At 33.7% G+C, this 17,647-nt stretch overlaps 1 protein-coding gene across 4 annotated transcripts in view; it reads right to left on the bottom strand.

Moving 5' to 3' along the window:
* The window catches only part of KIAA0825 (KIAA0825 ortholog), a 386,168-nt gene that overhangs the window by 313,366 nt on the left and 55,155 nt on the right, over nucleotides 1-17,647 (bottom strand). For all 4 annotated transcript variants that reach the window (XM_060637682.3, XM_060637680.3, XM_060637684.3 and 1 more), the window contains 2 exons: nucleotides 10,488-10,656; nucleotides 6,771-7,440 (listed from right to left, as the gene is read on the bottom strand). In XM_060637682.3, coding sequence (XP_060493665.2) covers nucleotides 6,771-7,440; nucleotides 10,488-10,656 — 839 coding nt within the window. The remainder of the gene's footprint in view (nucleotides 1-6,770; nucleotides 7,441-10,487; nucleotides 10,657-17,647) is intronic.

Raw genomic sequence — 17,647 nt, 5'->3', positions numbered from 1 at the left:
AAGTCTGGGTTCTTAAATCATTCTTGAAACTTTGTAAAAGAGTATCTGCAAAAATTATATTACTCTTTTCTAGGATAGATAACCAAATCACAAAGATCCTACAATATTTATATTGACATTATTTCATCATTTTCTTCAAATTACAGAATATACAAGCCATATACTTCTAAATATATTATAATACTACACATACTCTCAAAGAAATAAAAATTATAAAATCATGAATATTAAGGAGAAAGAAAGGTTACCATACAATGCCAAGATGTGCAATTCAAGTCAAGGGATTAGCTTATACAAAATAAAATTCAGTGTCTGCCAGGTACTTTATCGTTGTTGAATCAATACCCAGCTGTGGTTGCAGGTGGAAGTCACTCTGGGGTGTGCAAGTAAACACCCACCGCCACCAGAAGGGCCAGCTGGTAAAATAAAATAAAATAGAATAAAAAGTGCCTCTAGTCAGTTTCTGAATTAATATGCACAAGCAAATTATGAGTCAGTTATGAATCACTGTCAACAAAAAAAAGCAAAAAAATTGAGAGTACAACACAGAAATGTTAAAATCAAAAAGAAAACATGAAAGCGTCTGGAAAATTATTTTTATGCTAATTATCATGTTCCTTGTGCAGTTTTTGCCATGGAATTTAGCAGTATATCAAAATAATATACCAAATAACTGCAAACAATGAAATTCCCTTTCTGTGGATTATTAGAAAATAATAATGTATGGCCTTGGAAAAGATTTACCTTTATAAATCTCAGTTTTCTCATATTTAAAATATGAATATTATGAAGGGTTGTTCAAAGACTAAATGAATTCACATGTGTAAAGCCTTATACATAATAAAAAAGGTATAACTTTTTTTGATATTCAAGTAATGTTATCTCTAATTTTGATACCCAAGCAATGCTATCTCTCTATATCTATATTACAAATAGAGATGAAAATACACATATGTTTATATGTATGCGTAAATAAATAATTTATAGACCATTCAGGGAAAAAACCAGTCCTCAATCTACCTAAAGAATCAAAGGCAGTTAAGGATTCAATAGGTTCAAATTGCTCATCAAGAACATGGTAGTATATACATAAAGAAGGAGCAGCACTCCCAAACTCAACTAACAAGGTCAAACATTACACTGACACCAAAGTCAGATAAGGATACTACATGAAAACAAAACTACAGACCAGTATTCCTGATGAATATAGATGCAAAAATTCTAAACAAAATATTAGCAAACCGAATTCAACTCCACATTAAAAGAATTATATACCAAGATCAAGTTGGATTTATCCTTGGGGTACAAGGATGGTTTGACCTATGTAAATTAATCAATGTGATACACCACATTTAAAAAATAAAAATCATATGATATTCTCTATAGATGTAGAAAGGCATTTGACAAAATACACATCCTTTCAAATTCTATACCCTATACCTATACCCAAATTCTATTCCCTCTATACCAAATTCTCAGTGAATTTGCTCATCAAGAACATGGTAGTATATACATAAAGATTGAAACATTTCCTCTAAGATCAGGAATAAGACAAGGGTGCCCATTCTCACCATTCCTATTCAACATAATACTAGACGTCCTAGCCAGGACAATCAGGCAAGATAAAGAAATAAAATGCATTCAAATCAGGAAACAAACAAAAAAAAAAGAGTGAAATTGTCTTTGTTTGCACATGATATAATCTTACATGGAAAATTCTAAAGACTCCACTAAAAAATTGTTAGAATTAATCAACAAACTCAGTAGTTTCAGGGTATAAAATCAACATACAGAAACTAGTTGTATTTTTTTTTTTTAATGTTTATTTATTTTTGAGACAGAGAACATGTGCAAGTGGGGGAAGGGCAGAGAGAGAGAGAGAGAGAGAGAAAGAGAGAGAGAGAGAGAGAGAGAAAGAGAGAGAGAGAGAGAGAGAGAGAAGGAGAAACAGAAAGGGTCCCAAGCAGATTCCATGCTGTCAGTGCAGAGCCCAACACTGGGTTTGAACCCATGTACTGTGAGATCATAACCTGAACCAAAACCAAGTTGCTGAACCGACTAAGCCCACCCAGGTGCCCCAGAAATCAGTTGCGTTTCCATGTACTAACAATGAAGTATCTGAAAAAATAAATAAACAATCCCATTCACAGCAGCACCAAAAATAATAAAATATTTAGGAATACATTAAACGAAGAAAGTTAAAGATCTGTATACTGAAAAAATAAGACTTTGAGGAAAGAAATCGAAGAAGATATAAAGAAATGGAAAAATACTGGATTTCATGGATTGAAAGAATTAAAACTGTTAAAAATCCATACTACCCAAAGCCATCTATAGATTTAATTCTCTATCAGAATTTCAATGCAGGGGCACCTGGCTGGCTCAGTCAGTGGAGTGCACAACTCTTGGTCTTGGGGTTGTGAATTCAAGATCCACAAGAGAGGTAGAAGTTACTTAGAAAAAAAAAAATAAAAATTTTTCAATGTGGAAAAAAAAATAATCCTAAAATTTGTATGGAACTACAAAGACCTCAAATAGCCAAACCAATCCTGAGAAAGAAGAACAGTCAGAGGCATAACATTCCTGATTCAAGATATACTGCAAACTCATAAATCAAAACAGAATGGTATTGGCACAAAAACAGACACAAACCCAAAGGAACAGAATCAAGACCCCCGAAATAAACCCTCAGGTATATGGTCAATTAAGATTTGAAAAGGGAACCAAGAATACTCAATTAGGAAAGGATTAAATAAATGGTGCTGGGAAAACTGGATAATCACATGAAATTGGACCCTATCTTACAACACTCATAAAAATTAACTCATAATGGATTTAAATATAAACCTGAAACTGTAAAACTCCTAGAAGAAAGCAGTTTTTTTCCTTTGCTCCTTGACACTGGTCTTGGCAATGATTCTTTGGATGTGATACCACAAGCACAAGCAACAAAAGCAAAAACTGCATGGGACTACACCAAACTAAAAAGCTTCTCCACAGCACAATAAATAATCTACAAAATGAAAAAGCAACCTATAGTAGGGAGAAAATATTTGCAAACCACCTATCTAATAGTGGATTAATATCCAAAATATATAAAGAACTCATACAACTCAATAACAACAACAAAATTTTAGAAAGGCCAATGGACCTGAATAGACATTTTTCCAAAGAAGATATACAAAATGGCCAACAGCTACATGAAAAGATGGTCAACATCAGTAATCAGCAGAAAATTCAAATCAAAACCACAATGAGATATAACCTCACAACTGTTAGACTGGTTATCATCAAAACAACAAGACATAACAAGTACTGGTGAGACTGTGAAGAAAAGGAAACCTGTGTGCACTGTTTGTGGGAATATAAATTGGTATCTTCACCGTGAAAAACAGTAGGGAGTTCTTCAAAAAACAAAAGAAAACAAAACAAAACAAAAAAGAACTACCAACAGCAATCTCACTTCTGCGTATATATCCAAAGGAAATGAAAACAGGATATTGAAGACATATCTGTACTCCCATATTCATTGCAGCATTAACCATAATAGTCAAGATATGGAAACAACCCAAGTGTCCCTATATGGAGATAGATAGATATATATAGATACATATATATCTATATCTATCTCCATATAGATAATGGTATATACCATATAGATAAAGTAATGGTAATTATGTGACATGATGGAGATATTAGCTAATGCTGTGGTGGTAACTAACAAAATACATAAGTGTATCCAATCACACACTGTAAATTTTAAACTTACACGATGTTATATGTCAATTATACCTCAATAAAGCTGGAATAAAAAAGAATGGTGTACATACAACGCCTGCTTAAGATAGATCAATAGGTTACAAAATAGGAATTATAAGAAAAATACTTTCAAATTAGTGTTATATAGTCATCAGATGAGAAGAGGGTGAGATGATTTAGAAAAAGTAAAACAATGGCTGCACTAAAGTAGAGTTAGCAATATGGAGAATTCAGAGCAGAGTGTTTTTTTAATAGAATGAGCTATTTCTATCTTGTTCTTTCAGGCAGTGGAGCACAGTGACATAGCAGAGGATCTTCAGTTAGAAAGTTTGAGTCCTGGCTTCCTTCTGTAATCTTGACCAAATTCATTATCTCTATGTCTTAGTTTCCTCACTGTGTAATAGAGATAACAAATAACGGCACCTACCTTGTTGGTTGGTTAGGATTAAATGAGGTAATGCACATCAATGTTTGGTGCAATAAATGTTAGCTATTGTTATCTTAGGGAAAATCTTTTCTATAGTTTCAGGCAAAGTAAGTCTTGGTGAGCATAAAGATACAGACATATATTAAGATATATAGGTATCATATCTTATAGATATATAGATATATATAAAGATAGATCTCTCTCTCTCTCTCTCTCTCTCTCTCTCTCTCTCTCTATATATATATATATATATATATATATATATATATATATGTATAGGGGTGCCTGGGTGGGTCTGTGAGTTGAGCGTCTGACTTGGACTCAGATCATAATGTTGCAATTCATGGGTTTGAGCCCCATGTCAGGCTTGCTGGTGTCAGTCTGTCAATGCAGAGCCCACTTCAGATGCTCTGTCCCCCTCCTCTCTCTGCCTCTCCCCAACTTGCTTTCTCTCTCAAAAAATAAAACATAAAAAAAATTATTGAAGACCCCAAAGAGTTCTTAAAAAAATAAAGATAATACAATGTACAACCCATTCAAGTCAATGTAGACTTTATTCTAACAGGACTATAAGTTATTGTAATTGTATTAATATTTATTAAGAATGTTTATCATTACGTTATTTCACTTATCTCAAAGTATATTTCCTTGATAAATAAAATTTGGTCATTGGGTCAGATATTAGTAGCAAATATGGTTGATCCATTAAGAATCAGTTTAGCAGTTCTTATACTACATTAGAAGCAGTTACTCATTTTGTTTTCTTCCCCTAGTGGGTCTAGCTCAGAACCTTAAACATGGAAGCTGCTATATGCCTTGCCAATGTTAAATGCTCAATAAAGCTGCACCAAATTGATTTTCAGGTAGTCCACCTGAATAGTGCTGTCTGAAATCTCTTTTGCAAGTCACAAAGCACTATACACCTTAAAACAAAGTCCAATCACATGATGGTTAAGTACACGGGTCTTGGAGACATGAAGACCAACATATGAATTCTGACTCTGTACAACAGGGCCCAGAGCAAGTTAATGTTTCTAAGCTTCTTTCTTTGTTTATGAAATTGAGATAATAAGAAAAAGAATGTATGTGGCACAGTGCCTGGCATATGGAAAGTATTAATTTAACAAGTGATTTACACCAACGGTTAGATAAAGGAGCTTGAGAAAGATCAGTGCACCTAGACTTGCAGAAAATGTTTCAAATTTTGGTGTTAAAGCCTACACACATAGTTTTCTTTCACGAATGAGAAAACACCTCAATATCAGCCCTAAAGACTCCATAGCAACTTACACATATTTTCAACCATATGGATCTTTTCTTCTGTTATAAACTATATTTAGCATATATAAAACTTTCATGTTTTAAACACTTTACAAGTAAGCAGGAATTCTTTTAGAGAATATAAAAATTTTTAGAAAATAAGTATACTCATGACATGCATTTAAAATTTATGTAACAATTAAAATGAAAATCTATTTGCTTTGAGCAAAACTGTAATGTTCCTAAATTAGCTGACTTTGCATTCTGCCATAACCTAAAGTTGGCTGATGCATGTCTGTTCTGTGATATGATATAGCTTCCAGAGGAAAATAAAAAAATATAAGATAAAACATTAAACTACTTGAAAATTCATATATCACAGTATTTTGGTATTCTGGCATTTTATTAAGGAAGGTATGTAAAAATATGGTGAGCTATGGAAATTTTTAAAAGTGACCATAAATTCAAAGACAGCAATTCACCAAATAACAATTTTCAAACACTTAAAAACTATAGTTTATGTACCTATTTAGAAATATACCTCAGAATTTTTACATAAAAGCATGACTAATAATTTTAAAAAATAATATTTTTATCGTGATTTTTCTCCACTAGTGGGAAATTAAAATGGTGACAGAAAAGTTTATTATATCACAATAATTTCTTTCTGTTTTCCTTTACCTTTTATATAAAATTAGGAATTTTCAAATCACCTTTTCTTTATGGATATTCTTATAGAAATGATACTAGAGGAACTTTTAAAATGCTATGCCTCTGTGACCAATTATAATATAGACTTTTATAGTTACCATTTCACAATAGCTCTTTATTGGAATTGACTAAAAGAATACAATTCTAATCGTCCAATTTTAGTTCATGTAAATTTCAACAAATCTTTAACAATTCTTTTTACCTAATGATGTTTCAGGTTTGGAAGATACAAAGGGTTAAGAATTATACTTTTCTGTTACATATATGAGAATATTGATTCATATATATATATATATATATATATATATATATATATATACAGTTTCACCCAGCAATTTATGCAATCAAAAAAACCAAGACTCTTATTGGCAACATTTTTGACTTACATTTTCAATATCTTTAACAATTTAAAGAACAGGAAGAAAAGCACATCTAGGACTATACCTACAGAAAAAGAAATGCAGAAGAGAAATGTGCACTGAAAAATTTCATAATATTTATTTTCTGATTTAGTTTTAAGTTTGCAGTAAGTTTAACCAAATAGAAAAATGTTAGAAAATTAAAGGTATCAAAAGGCTTAAGTCAAACCGAACAAATTTAAAAAATCACTAACCCAAAGCATGCACTGATCCTCTATGCCTGCTGGAGCTCTTGCTTGTTTTAATCACACGGATAGCACTTTCTTTGAACTGCAGCTCACAAAAATTTTCAAGAAACTTTGCCATTTCTTCTGCAACAGTATCCAGGTAAGTTTCTTTAATGAATTTCACCGTTGAGGTGGGAGCTAAAATTTCGTGTAGTGTGTTAAAATCTTCTTTTATCACTGAGTATAACCTAAGCATTGTACTTTGGTATCCATGAGCCATTATGTCTAAATTCAATTCTCTGCTATAAGCAGGAAGACAGTTCTGCAGGAGCTCAGCCAACAGTTTATTCTGTATGCTTTGGTACTTGATTATAACTTCTGATTCTGGATAAAGAAACAACAGTTGTTGTATGCACTGCTTTTTCAACCAAATTTTGTGCTGTGAATTGATGATTTCATTATGGCTTTGTAATTTGTTCACTAAGAAGCGTCGAAGATGTAGTCTTATGTTATCCCAGATAGACTGTACATCCATGGAGGAATCATCTTCCACAGAATGAAGAGAAGTCCGAGAGAGGAAATGGAAAGATGCTCCACTTAGAGTTGCCGGGAACGAAACGCTGCTCTGGCAGGAGAGATCCCAAAGTAAATCCAGTATCACTTCTTCTTGATTTAGTTCACTCTTCAACGAATCTTGCTAATAAAAGTAAATTATAACATGAAAAATGTGATTAGCTGTAACAGTAATAGTAAAAATGATTTCTATAGTCACACAATTTCATACTAATTCATTTCAATTTAGAATCAATACTCAAATGGTCTTCAAGGGTTTTTGTGTGTGTGTGTGTGTGTGTGTTTTGCATTTGGAATTTAATCAATTCAGGTATTTTAGAAGGTTAGCTTTGTGATCCGTTAAATTATGCATGCTCAGGTGATGATCTATATTTTCAGTTAGCCTTCCAAACATAATATAGTTTTCAGCCCTCATTGTTATCCATCCCCAATATAATCTGAGCTGCAGCTTGAAAATTCTAAATAAAAATCTATAGCAAAATGTTGATTGAAATGTATTCCTCTGACAAAATAAACTCAAGATCATGTCCCTAAGTGATTCCTGGTAGAAAATTTTCATGCCTGAATAAGCATATCTATTATTATAGAACCCCAAATGAACATACAAAATGGAGACCTTTAAATATAGTCTGTGCCCAGAGGTTACTAATACCTGCCATCCTGAGAAATAAAATATAATATAAAGACATTAACTTTCATTTAAGTCCCTTTTTGAGAGCCATGTTAAGAAATATTTTACTTAGGAAATTAATCTGAGAATATTTCAGTTCTCTCCAAAAAGATAAGTAACTCAATATGGGGAAAAATACTCTCAGAATCATTCCCCAAAAGATGATACAAAATTATTCCTTTATGCCTTCTGTGTTGCCAGAAAACAATGATAGGTATAATTATGAATAGTAAAGGAATAAAAAGTTACTTTCTTTTTAGACCTTGTATTACATGCACACATTCTCCTTACATGCTGAATTTCCTAATTTTGTCTCTTTCAGGTAACACTGAAATTAGTTTATATTCTCTGAGTAGTAACGAGCTGATTCTAAGAAAACTGGAAGCAAAATTCAAGTGGCATTAAATAAGGCTGGCTTTGAAATTTCCTATTGACAAAGACACTACAGGTATTATGTATGATTCAGAATTATGCAGAAGTCATGCGAATTCCAGGAATTTGCTCTCAAGCCATTCTAAGCAGTGCTCTATCCAATTTAATGTTCCATATGTAATACAGATAGATAGATAGATAGTATTTTATTATATAAAAAGCACTTATCTATCAAGTCTTTGGCTTATTCACAATAAAAATTCTGTGATACAGATATTTAGAAACCCAGTTTGCAGATAAGGACACTAACATGCAACATGTTTAAGGTACTTTCCAAACGTCACACACAGTAAAGCACAAGACCAAGAATGAATCCGTGGCTTCATTCTCCCTATCTATGCTCTTTCTACTACACTCCAGAGAGCCACAAAGTGCACTGATCTTTCTGAAGCTTCTCTCTCTCTCTCATCCCTCTCTATTTAGTGCTTTTGATACTTCTAGAAAAAAATGGTAAATTCTATGAAACAAACAAGTCATGTTAGTGCCTCTATCTTGGGTTTCTTTTAATCAGTCTAAATCTGTAAATATTTGATCAAACAATATTTAAAGAATAATAGGTTCAGGACACGTGTATAGTATGACTACTTAAGTTTGAGAATAACTTCAGTATAATTGTCACAATGAGAACCTCTGTTTCTTATTTAAGTACTTAGATAATAAATTAAAAAATTTCTATTAAAAAAAAGAGAGCTATGAAAAATGGCTGTTAAGATTGACAGCTTTAGCATGTAAAAACTTGATAATAAGGTCGTTTCAACCCGAATCTGTTTAATAATGTGGTTCTTTCCTCAAAATAACACGATCAATTATGTAAAAAAAAAAAAAAAAACAAAACAAAAAACCTAGGTCTGGAACAACCCTATCAGTTTAATGAATTTGAGCAAAACTAAAGCGGCCTTTGCCCTGCAGTGAATACAGAATGACTTATGTGTGACAGATTAAAAGATAATTAAAAGCTTTTGCTTTTAATTAAATGAGAAAGCATTATTACATCAATATTAATGAAATTCAATACATATGACTCTTAATAGAAATTAAAGGAATAACTATGTCCATATTTATTCTTCAAGCCTGCACCTTCAAGAGATAATGGGTGAGGGGATTTTCTTAAAAGAATAGGCTTCAGGGCACATAGTCTTCCTTTCTCTTCCTTTTATTACTTTGTAAACATTAAAGAGACATCTGCAATAATAACAATAGCCAAAAACTTTTCATCTGATTCTGTCATCCTAAGCCATCTACAACCTCAAGATATTTTCCACATCTGCCTTAGTCAATGTTTGATGTTTAGACGAAAACAGTGCCTTTTTTCCCCCTAAAGAAAATTAAAACCATAGCCACAGACATACTGCTTTCTAACAATCATGCTGTTTCTTTGGGAAACTGTTGTTGCAAGCTACCCATAGCCACAGACATACTGCTTTCTAACAATCATGCTGTTTCTTTGGGAAACTGTTGTTGCAAGCTACTCCTTGTAGATATAGGGGTAATAAAGTGGGTGTTCTTACTCCATGGCTACAAACACATCCTAACATAGTGAGTGGTCAGTATCAAAGAATGACCAATGTAGTATTTCCCCATCAATTAACAGTGGTCTTGTAGAAATTACTGCCTTGCTTGAAAAAACTGGGTATGCCTGCAGTTTGGGAATACACGGAATGATAGACAAGGCAACTTAAAAGATACAATCAACGGTGATCTCATTATGCTTAATAATAAGCACAGAGAAGATGAGTGGTTGTGAAGGACATAAAACATAATAAATATGAACTTTTCTGGTAGACAAATGTGTGGTACATATCAATCTACACATTTTGGAATTATAATGTTTAATCTCCATTTATATAAAACTTCATTTTATTGATACAAATCATTGTAAAAGGTAAAAAACAAACAGCTCACTGTACTCCACTGGGGATACAGAAACCAAACAAAACCCCAACCCCTAGATATGGTAGGATAACACGGTCACTAAAATATTTACATATAAGAAGCTGAATGAATTATATTCCTGTTCACCCACCCCATCTCACTATAAAACAAAGGATTTTTTTGTTTTGTTTTTTTACCAGTGTTTTGAGGAATTTTATCAAATCTCCATGGGGAATGGAAGGTGACTTGGATGAATTATAATTATAGTTATCTAGCCACTCAAAACAGTCAGTTGTCGTTTGCAGCTGCACATCTGGACACTGCTTGTTAACTTCAGATTGTATTTCTTTAATGCAATGTTCTATGCTATAAAAAAGAAAAGAAAAGATTATTTTGGTAGGAAACAAGTAATGGCTCCATGTCATAATATCACAGGACCTGAGATGTTTATATGTGGTACCTGGTTGAATATGGTTTACAAAATTATAAAGCATTCTTACGATAGGAAACAATAACAAAGAGACTACATATTTTCATTCATAATTGAAAACTGAATGCTCAGATTTTCTGGCAATTTCCTATCACACACAGTGGAGGAAATACAAGATGTAAGATATCTAGATACTCTGAGATGAATCAGAAATCATTCTGTGTTAAAACAAAAATCAAGCATGGCTACAATGAAATGATGGTCCTCTTGATAAGCAGTAGATGGAATGCAGAGATAAGATACTCATGTTGACTAATGATCATAAACATAGTCTACTAATAGGTGAATGACTATACAAATTATGGAAAACTTCAATCAATGGGATATTAAAATGTCACAAAGCAATTACAAAAACCTTGTAATTTTAAAAGTTGTAAAACATAGATACATGCTGTATACACACTGTTATTACAGCCAACTATCTTTTCTTGCCCTGGAACTCCATTCCAAAAAACGAAAACAAAAACATACTAAACACTGTATTAAAAAAAAAAAAAAAAAAAAAAAAAAGACTAGAAGGAAATGAAACAAAACAAAGGGTTAATAGCAATTATCTTTGGGTAATGAAATTGATCTTTTACATTTTACTTTTCTATAATTTTCTAAAGTTTTAGAAAGTATATAATACTCATTTACCAAAAAATAAACTAAAAACAGAAACACTTGTCCAATTGAATCTTTCAATACATATCTGCTTTAAAAATAATATACACAGTACCCTTAGTTCTAACACTAAATGGATATACTATGTTATTTTAATTTTCATATAAAATCTGTGGATTCATGATTATAAATCTTCATGGTATAAACTGATGACCTTAAGCAGAATGTCATCTGTGGAGCCACATGGATATGACATATTACTACCACCTGATGGCAGCATATCTAAACTGCAAGAAAGCTTATTAACAGAAAAATTCTTTTGAAGCTGACCACCCTCACCCAAAATTGACAGCTATGCATTTGCTTCTTAATAGTATTAAGAAAGATCTGTTACTAAAAAGGTTATTAATGTTTTGAAAATATCATTGCTATTAATTATAGGTACCATGTGACAAAATTATTTAAGCTTCGGAAACAAAACTGATTATTAAAACTGACATCATATGAATGGCTCTTCAAAAATCATCAGGTGTGGGTTGCCTATAAAACACACTGTCAATTTAAGGAAGGCTTTTCAGGAGACTTCTGAGCATGAGTGAATTCAAACTGAATTACCATGAAACAAATAACATTCTGAGACTCAAAGAGCTTTTTCATGAAAACAAGAGAAAGAATACCTCCTTAGGCCACAGGCCATGCAATTTCCTGATGGGACAATTCTATTCAGGAATACCAGCTCTAAGTCAGCCTTAATATTGGCAGATATGTTTTTAACTTATGTAAGCACATCTATGGATGAGAAACATGATACCTGAAGCATACACCTTAACTCTAGGCACGCTTTAACAAAGGTTCTTATTATAGCATCCTCATGTGTCTCATTCAATGAAACCTAATAGATTATAGCAAAGTGAATTGGAAAGGCTCAGTGCTGAGTCTGCCTAAATCTGTTTCAATCAAGACTCAGCTTTTAGGCTAATCTCTAACATCTGAATCTGGGTAGAGGCCAATAACCACAATCTATAAATAGGGTAAAGCCTTCTGAAGGCTAGATATTTTAGTAATTTGTCCAAACACTGATAAAGGGACTGAGCAGTTAGTTGCATTTCAGACCACCTCCCTCACTGATACAAACTAAGACAGTTGAGCTGGCTTTTAAAATCACAGATTTTTGGGGTGCCTGAGTGGCTTATTCGGTTAAGTGTCTGACTCTTGACTTCAGCTCAGGTTATGGTCTCATGCTCCATGAGAGTGAGCCCCAACTCAGGCTCCTCACTGTTGGGATTCTCTCTCTCCCTCTCCCCCACCCACACTCTTGGTCTCCCTCTCAAAATAAATAAACTTAAAAAGTTTTTGTCATAAAATTTTTAAAAAATATTTATTTATTTATTTATTTATTTATTTATTTATTTATTTATTTATTTATTTATTATGAAATTTATTGTCACATTGGTTTCCATACAACACCCAATGCTCATCCCAAAAAATGCCCTCTTCAATACCCATCACCCATCCTCCCCTCCCTCCCACCCCTCATCAACCCTCAGTTTGTTCTCAGTTTTTAAGAGTCTCTTATGCTTTGGCTCTCTCCCACTCTAACCTCTTTTTTTTTTTTTTCCTTCCCCTCCCCCATGGGTTTCTGTTAAGTTTCTCAGGATCCACATAAGAGTGAAAACATATGGTATCTGTCTTTCTCTGTATGGCTTATTTCACTTAGCATCACACTCTCCAGTTCCATCCACGTTGCTACAAAGGGCCATATTTCGTTCTTTCTCATTGCCATGTAGTACTCCATTGTGTATATAAACCACAATTTCTTTATCCATTCATCAGTTGATGGACATTTACGCTCTTTCCATAATTTGGCTATTGTTGAGAGTGCTGCTATAAACATTGGGGTACAAGTGCCCCTATGCATCAGCACTCCTGTATCCCTTGGGTAAATTCCTAGCAGTGCTACGGCTGGGTCATAGGGTAGGTCTATTTTTCATTTTTTGAGGAACCTCCACAATGTTTTCCAGAGCGGCGGCACCAGTTTGCATTCCCACCAACAGTGCAAGAGGGTTCCCGTTTCTCCACATCCTCTCCAGCATCTGTAGTCTCCTGATTTGTTCGTTTTGGCCACTCTGGCGTGAGGTGATATCTGAGTGTGGTTTTGATTTGTATTTCCCTGATGAGAAGCGACGTGGAGCATCTTTTCATGTGCCTGTTGGCCATCTGGATGTCTTCTTTAGAGAAGTGTCTATTCATGTTTTCTGCCCATTTCTTCACTGGATTATTTGTTTTTCAGGTGTGGAGTTTGGTGACCTGTTTATAGATTTTGGATACTAGCCCTTTGTCCGATATATCATTTGCAAATATCTTTTCCCATTCCGTTGGTTGCCTTTTAGTTTTGTTGATTGTTTCCTTTGCTGTGTCACAAAACTTTCAATGTCAGAACTTCTGATTTTGTTTTTAGTTGGCTAAACATCTTGTCATTCTGCCATTCACCACTGTCTAAACATCTTGCTTTAAAAAAGCAAAACAATAGTTGGAAGTGTAGAGATTTATTGCCCGATTAGTATACAAAGGTATTATTTTCAAAATTTAAGGTGAAAGCTTGATATGTAATTTTTATTGAGGTCAAAATTAATTCAAAATTACCTAAAATGTAAAATTATTTTCTTCTTATTTATTTAAAAAATTTTTTTTAACGTTTAGTTATTTTTGAGACAGGGAGAGACAGAACATGAACAGGGGAGGGTCCGAGAGAGGGAGACACAGAATCTGAAGCAGGCTCCAGGCTCTGAGCTGTCAGCACAGAGCCCGACGCAGGGCTAGAACTCATGGACTGCGAGATCATGACCTGAGCTGAAGTCGGCCGCTTAACCGACTGAGCCACCCAGGCGCCCCTAAAATTATTTTCATATATGTGTAGTAGTAATATTGCTGATGCGGATCATAATCTTGGATGGGAGGAGGTCTATATAACTTCAGAGGTAGATGATGAAAGACCCTAGTCTAGGATTTTTGAAATAACAAGGTACTTGTCTTTATTCGGGTTTAAGTGTTTTCTGATTAACTGTAAGATGCTTCAAATTTTCTTTAGAAGAAAGGTCAGTCATAAAAAAAAACTACCAAGATAATTCAACAAATAGAAATCCAATTAACACTTTTATTGTTAGATCCTAGACATTAGCCCAAAAATGTAAACAGTCTAAAAACAGATGTAGAATCTCTTCCCTAGTTTAAATTCCCAAATTTACACCATTAGTTGGCTTAGCAAGGACTTTTTTTTTGAGAGCAAGAGAACATGAGAGAGAGAGAGAGCGCGAGCGAGCATAGGCACACAAGTGGGGGAGGGGCAGAGGAAGAAGGAGATAGAATCTCAAGCAGGCTCCATGCCCAGTGGGGCTCAATCCCATGACCCTGGGATCATTAGCAAGAACTTTTTTTTTTTTTATTAGAAGAACTTTTAAAAGCATTTTTTTAGCCTTATCCACTGAAACCATCTTAAATGTCTATCAACAAGAAAATTATTAAATTATTAAATTATTAAATAGTTAATTCACCGAGTGGGAGAGAGCCATGAAAATAAAAGTAGAAATGTAGCTATCAACATGGATGAATCTTACAAATACACTGTTGAGAGGAAAAGGTACAAATAAATACACACAGTACGATACTATCCACACAACAGTTTGAAAATCTGCCATGCATCAGTACACCTTATTATAAGGAATTATAAGCATAGGTAGTCGAAGTAGAAGGAAATGTGCTGGAGTGATCACCATCACCAAATCCAGGATGGAGATGAGAAAGTGGATGATATTGGAGAAAGGCATATAGTGAGCCTTTGCAGTCCTGGTATTGTTTTATTCTTTAAACTGGATGATGAGTGTATGAATGTTTATCATTAATACCCTTTATGCCTTTTCATATGTCTCAACATTTCTTAATAAATTTGAACCCAATGTACTTAATTATAATGACTCTGAATTATCCAAGTTAATGACGTGTATGACTGCATACATTACTGACAGGCTGTGTGTAAATCAGATTTACAAACCATTTTTAAAATGCAATATGCAATATTCTTTTTTAGAAGATATCTGTGGTGGTTTTCTCATTCAACATTCACCCCTGGGTACCCTGAGTGTAAAAATTACTTATTGAATGAAGACATGTTCGATCAACATTAAGTGAATGCTGAATATGTGGCAGGCACTGTGATATATACTTGGGATCCAAATGTGAGTAAGACAGGGTCCCATCTCTAAAGGAATTCTGTCTAATGAGAGAGACAGACCTGTAAATAAATAACTTCATTACAATAAGACTTGATAAGAGGTGTGTACAGTGCTAAGGGACTACACAGGAGGCAGCTGCTAAATGTGCCTTGAAAGGTATAGAAAACTTATAGAAAAGGAAATTATATGCAAGGATATTGATGCTTTAAGAAAGTTAATGGGGGGCGCCTGGGTGGCTCAGTCGCTTAAGTGACTGCCTTCAGCTCAGGTCATGATCTTGTGGTTCATGAGTTGAAGCCCCATGTCAGGCTCTGTGCTGACAGCTCAGAGCCTGGAGCCTGCTTCCAATTCTGTGTCTCCCTCTCTCTCTGCCTCTCCCCTGCTTGCACTCTATCTTTCTCTCTCTCAAAATTAAATAAACATTAAAAAAAAAATTTTAAAAGAAAAAAGAAAACTAATGGGATCACTGTTCTTAGAATTCCCTGACATCTGACCCCTGAGAATTTAGTGATCATCTAACATTATTGCCATGTCACTTAAAAACAATGTTTATTTGGACAATGAAAAATAGTTTATTTTTATGGTCACAACTATATTTATGTATGCATGTAGGTGTGTATCTTACTTCCAAAAAAGGACTGAGATGTCTTACAGTTAGACAGCATTGAATAACAAAAGTGTAAGAGCCTATTAACATCAGGCTGGTATCGGTGAGGATAGGGAGAGGAACTGAGGAAAAGAGAAGAGAATATTTATGACATAAAATCTAGAAACTTTATTGTAAAAGTTCTTTCAAGATTTAAAACACAGAGTCTTTATTATTCAACCACATAATAATTCAAAGGAAAAAAAAAGTATGTTCCATTGGGGAAAATTATGACAATGTTTTTGATGTAAAGGTTGTAGAAAACATTTTGGTATGCTTTCATGGAAAGCTAGAATTTCTATTTTTATTTTTAAAATCAGAGTAGAGGTGTCATGGTAGAGATTAAGATTTTTACAGTAAGAGAAATCTAAACATTAAAAAAATTCATTTCATATTTTTAATGCTCTTGTTTATACTGTTTACCCACAACATAAATTCAGTCTAAAGAAAAACCTTTTTCAATCTATCACATGTTTAAAAGCACAAATAGTTATGAGATAAACAGTTTTCCAGTTTTTAGCTAAGTCCAATTTATCTAACTAGATTAGTAAAATTCCTAGGAATTAATAAGTAATTAATAGGGAAGAGGGCTGATATATAAAAATTAGTAATTAAACTATAAGCCAGCCATAAAATAAAAGCTTATTTTCCTGAAACAAACGTATTTTGGGATAGTACTTTCTAAAAGGTTGAGAAAAGGATTCATAAAACTATTTTAATGGCTAAAAAGTATAGTAAGAAATTAAACATCTATGCCAAACTGTCTTTTATTTCAAAGAGATTTTGGTCATTTCAAAATGTCTTAAGTATAGTTGCAAGGAAAAAACATCCTCAACACCAAATCCTGTTAACACTATCTGTTTAAATCTTTTCTTAAATGTATCCTCCCCTTTCAATTCTTACTGTGAAAGACTGGGTTCAGTTTCTTTTTATGTCTCATCTGAAATATACAAATAACCTCCCAAGATTCATGTTGTTATGTTCAGTTATTCTATGAGGAATGTAGGAAGAAAGAAACTTTTGGGGTGCCTGGGTGGCTCAGTCAGATGAACATCTGACTCTTAGTTTTGGCTCAGGTCATGATCTCGCAGTTTGTCGGTTCGAGCCCTGCATTGGGTTCTGTACTGACAGAGCCTGCTTGGGATTCTCTCTGCCCCTGCCCCTTCTCTCTCTCTCTCTCTCTCTCTCTCTCTCTCTCTCTCTCTCTCTCTCTCAAAATGAATAAACTGTAAAAAACAAAGAAAGAAACTTTTGAGTTAGGACTCTGTTATTTATTGCTTTATATCACTAATCCTCACAACAGCAATTTAGAGAGGCTCTTGCATGGTTCAGACAGCTTCAAGAAAGTTCACACCTAGTATAGGGGTTATGCCAATCTAAAAGTCTACA

This window comes from Panthera onca, chromosome A1 (assembly GCF_046562875.1).
Source record: "Panthera onca isolate mPanOnc1 chromosome A1, mPanOnc1 haplotype 2, whole genome shotgun sequence".
Taxonomy (NCBI): Eukaryota; Metazoa; Chordata; class Mammalia; order Carnivora; family Felidae; genus Panthera; species Panthera onca.
This window is presented reverse-complemented; position numbering and strand designations above follow the sequence as displayed.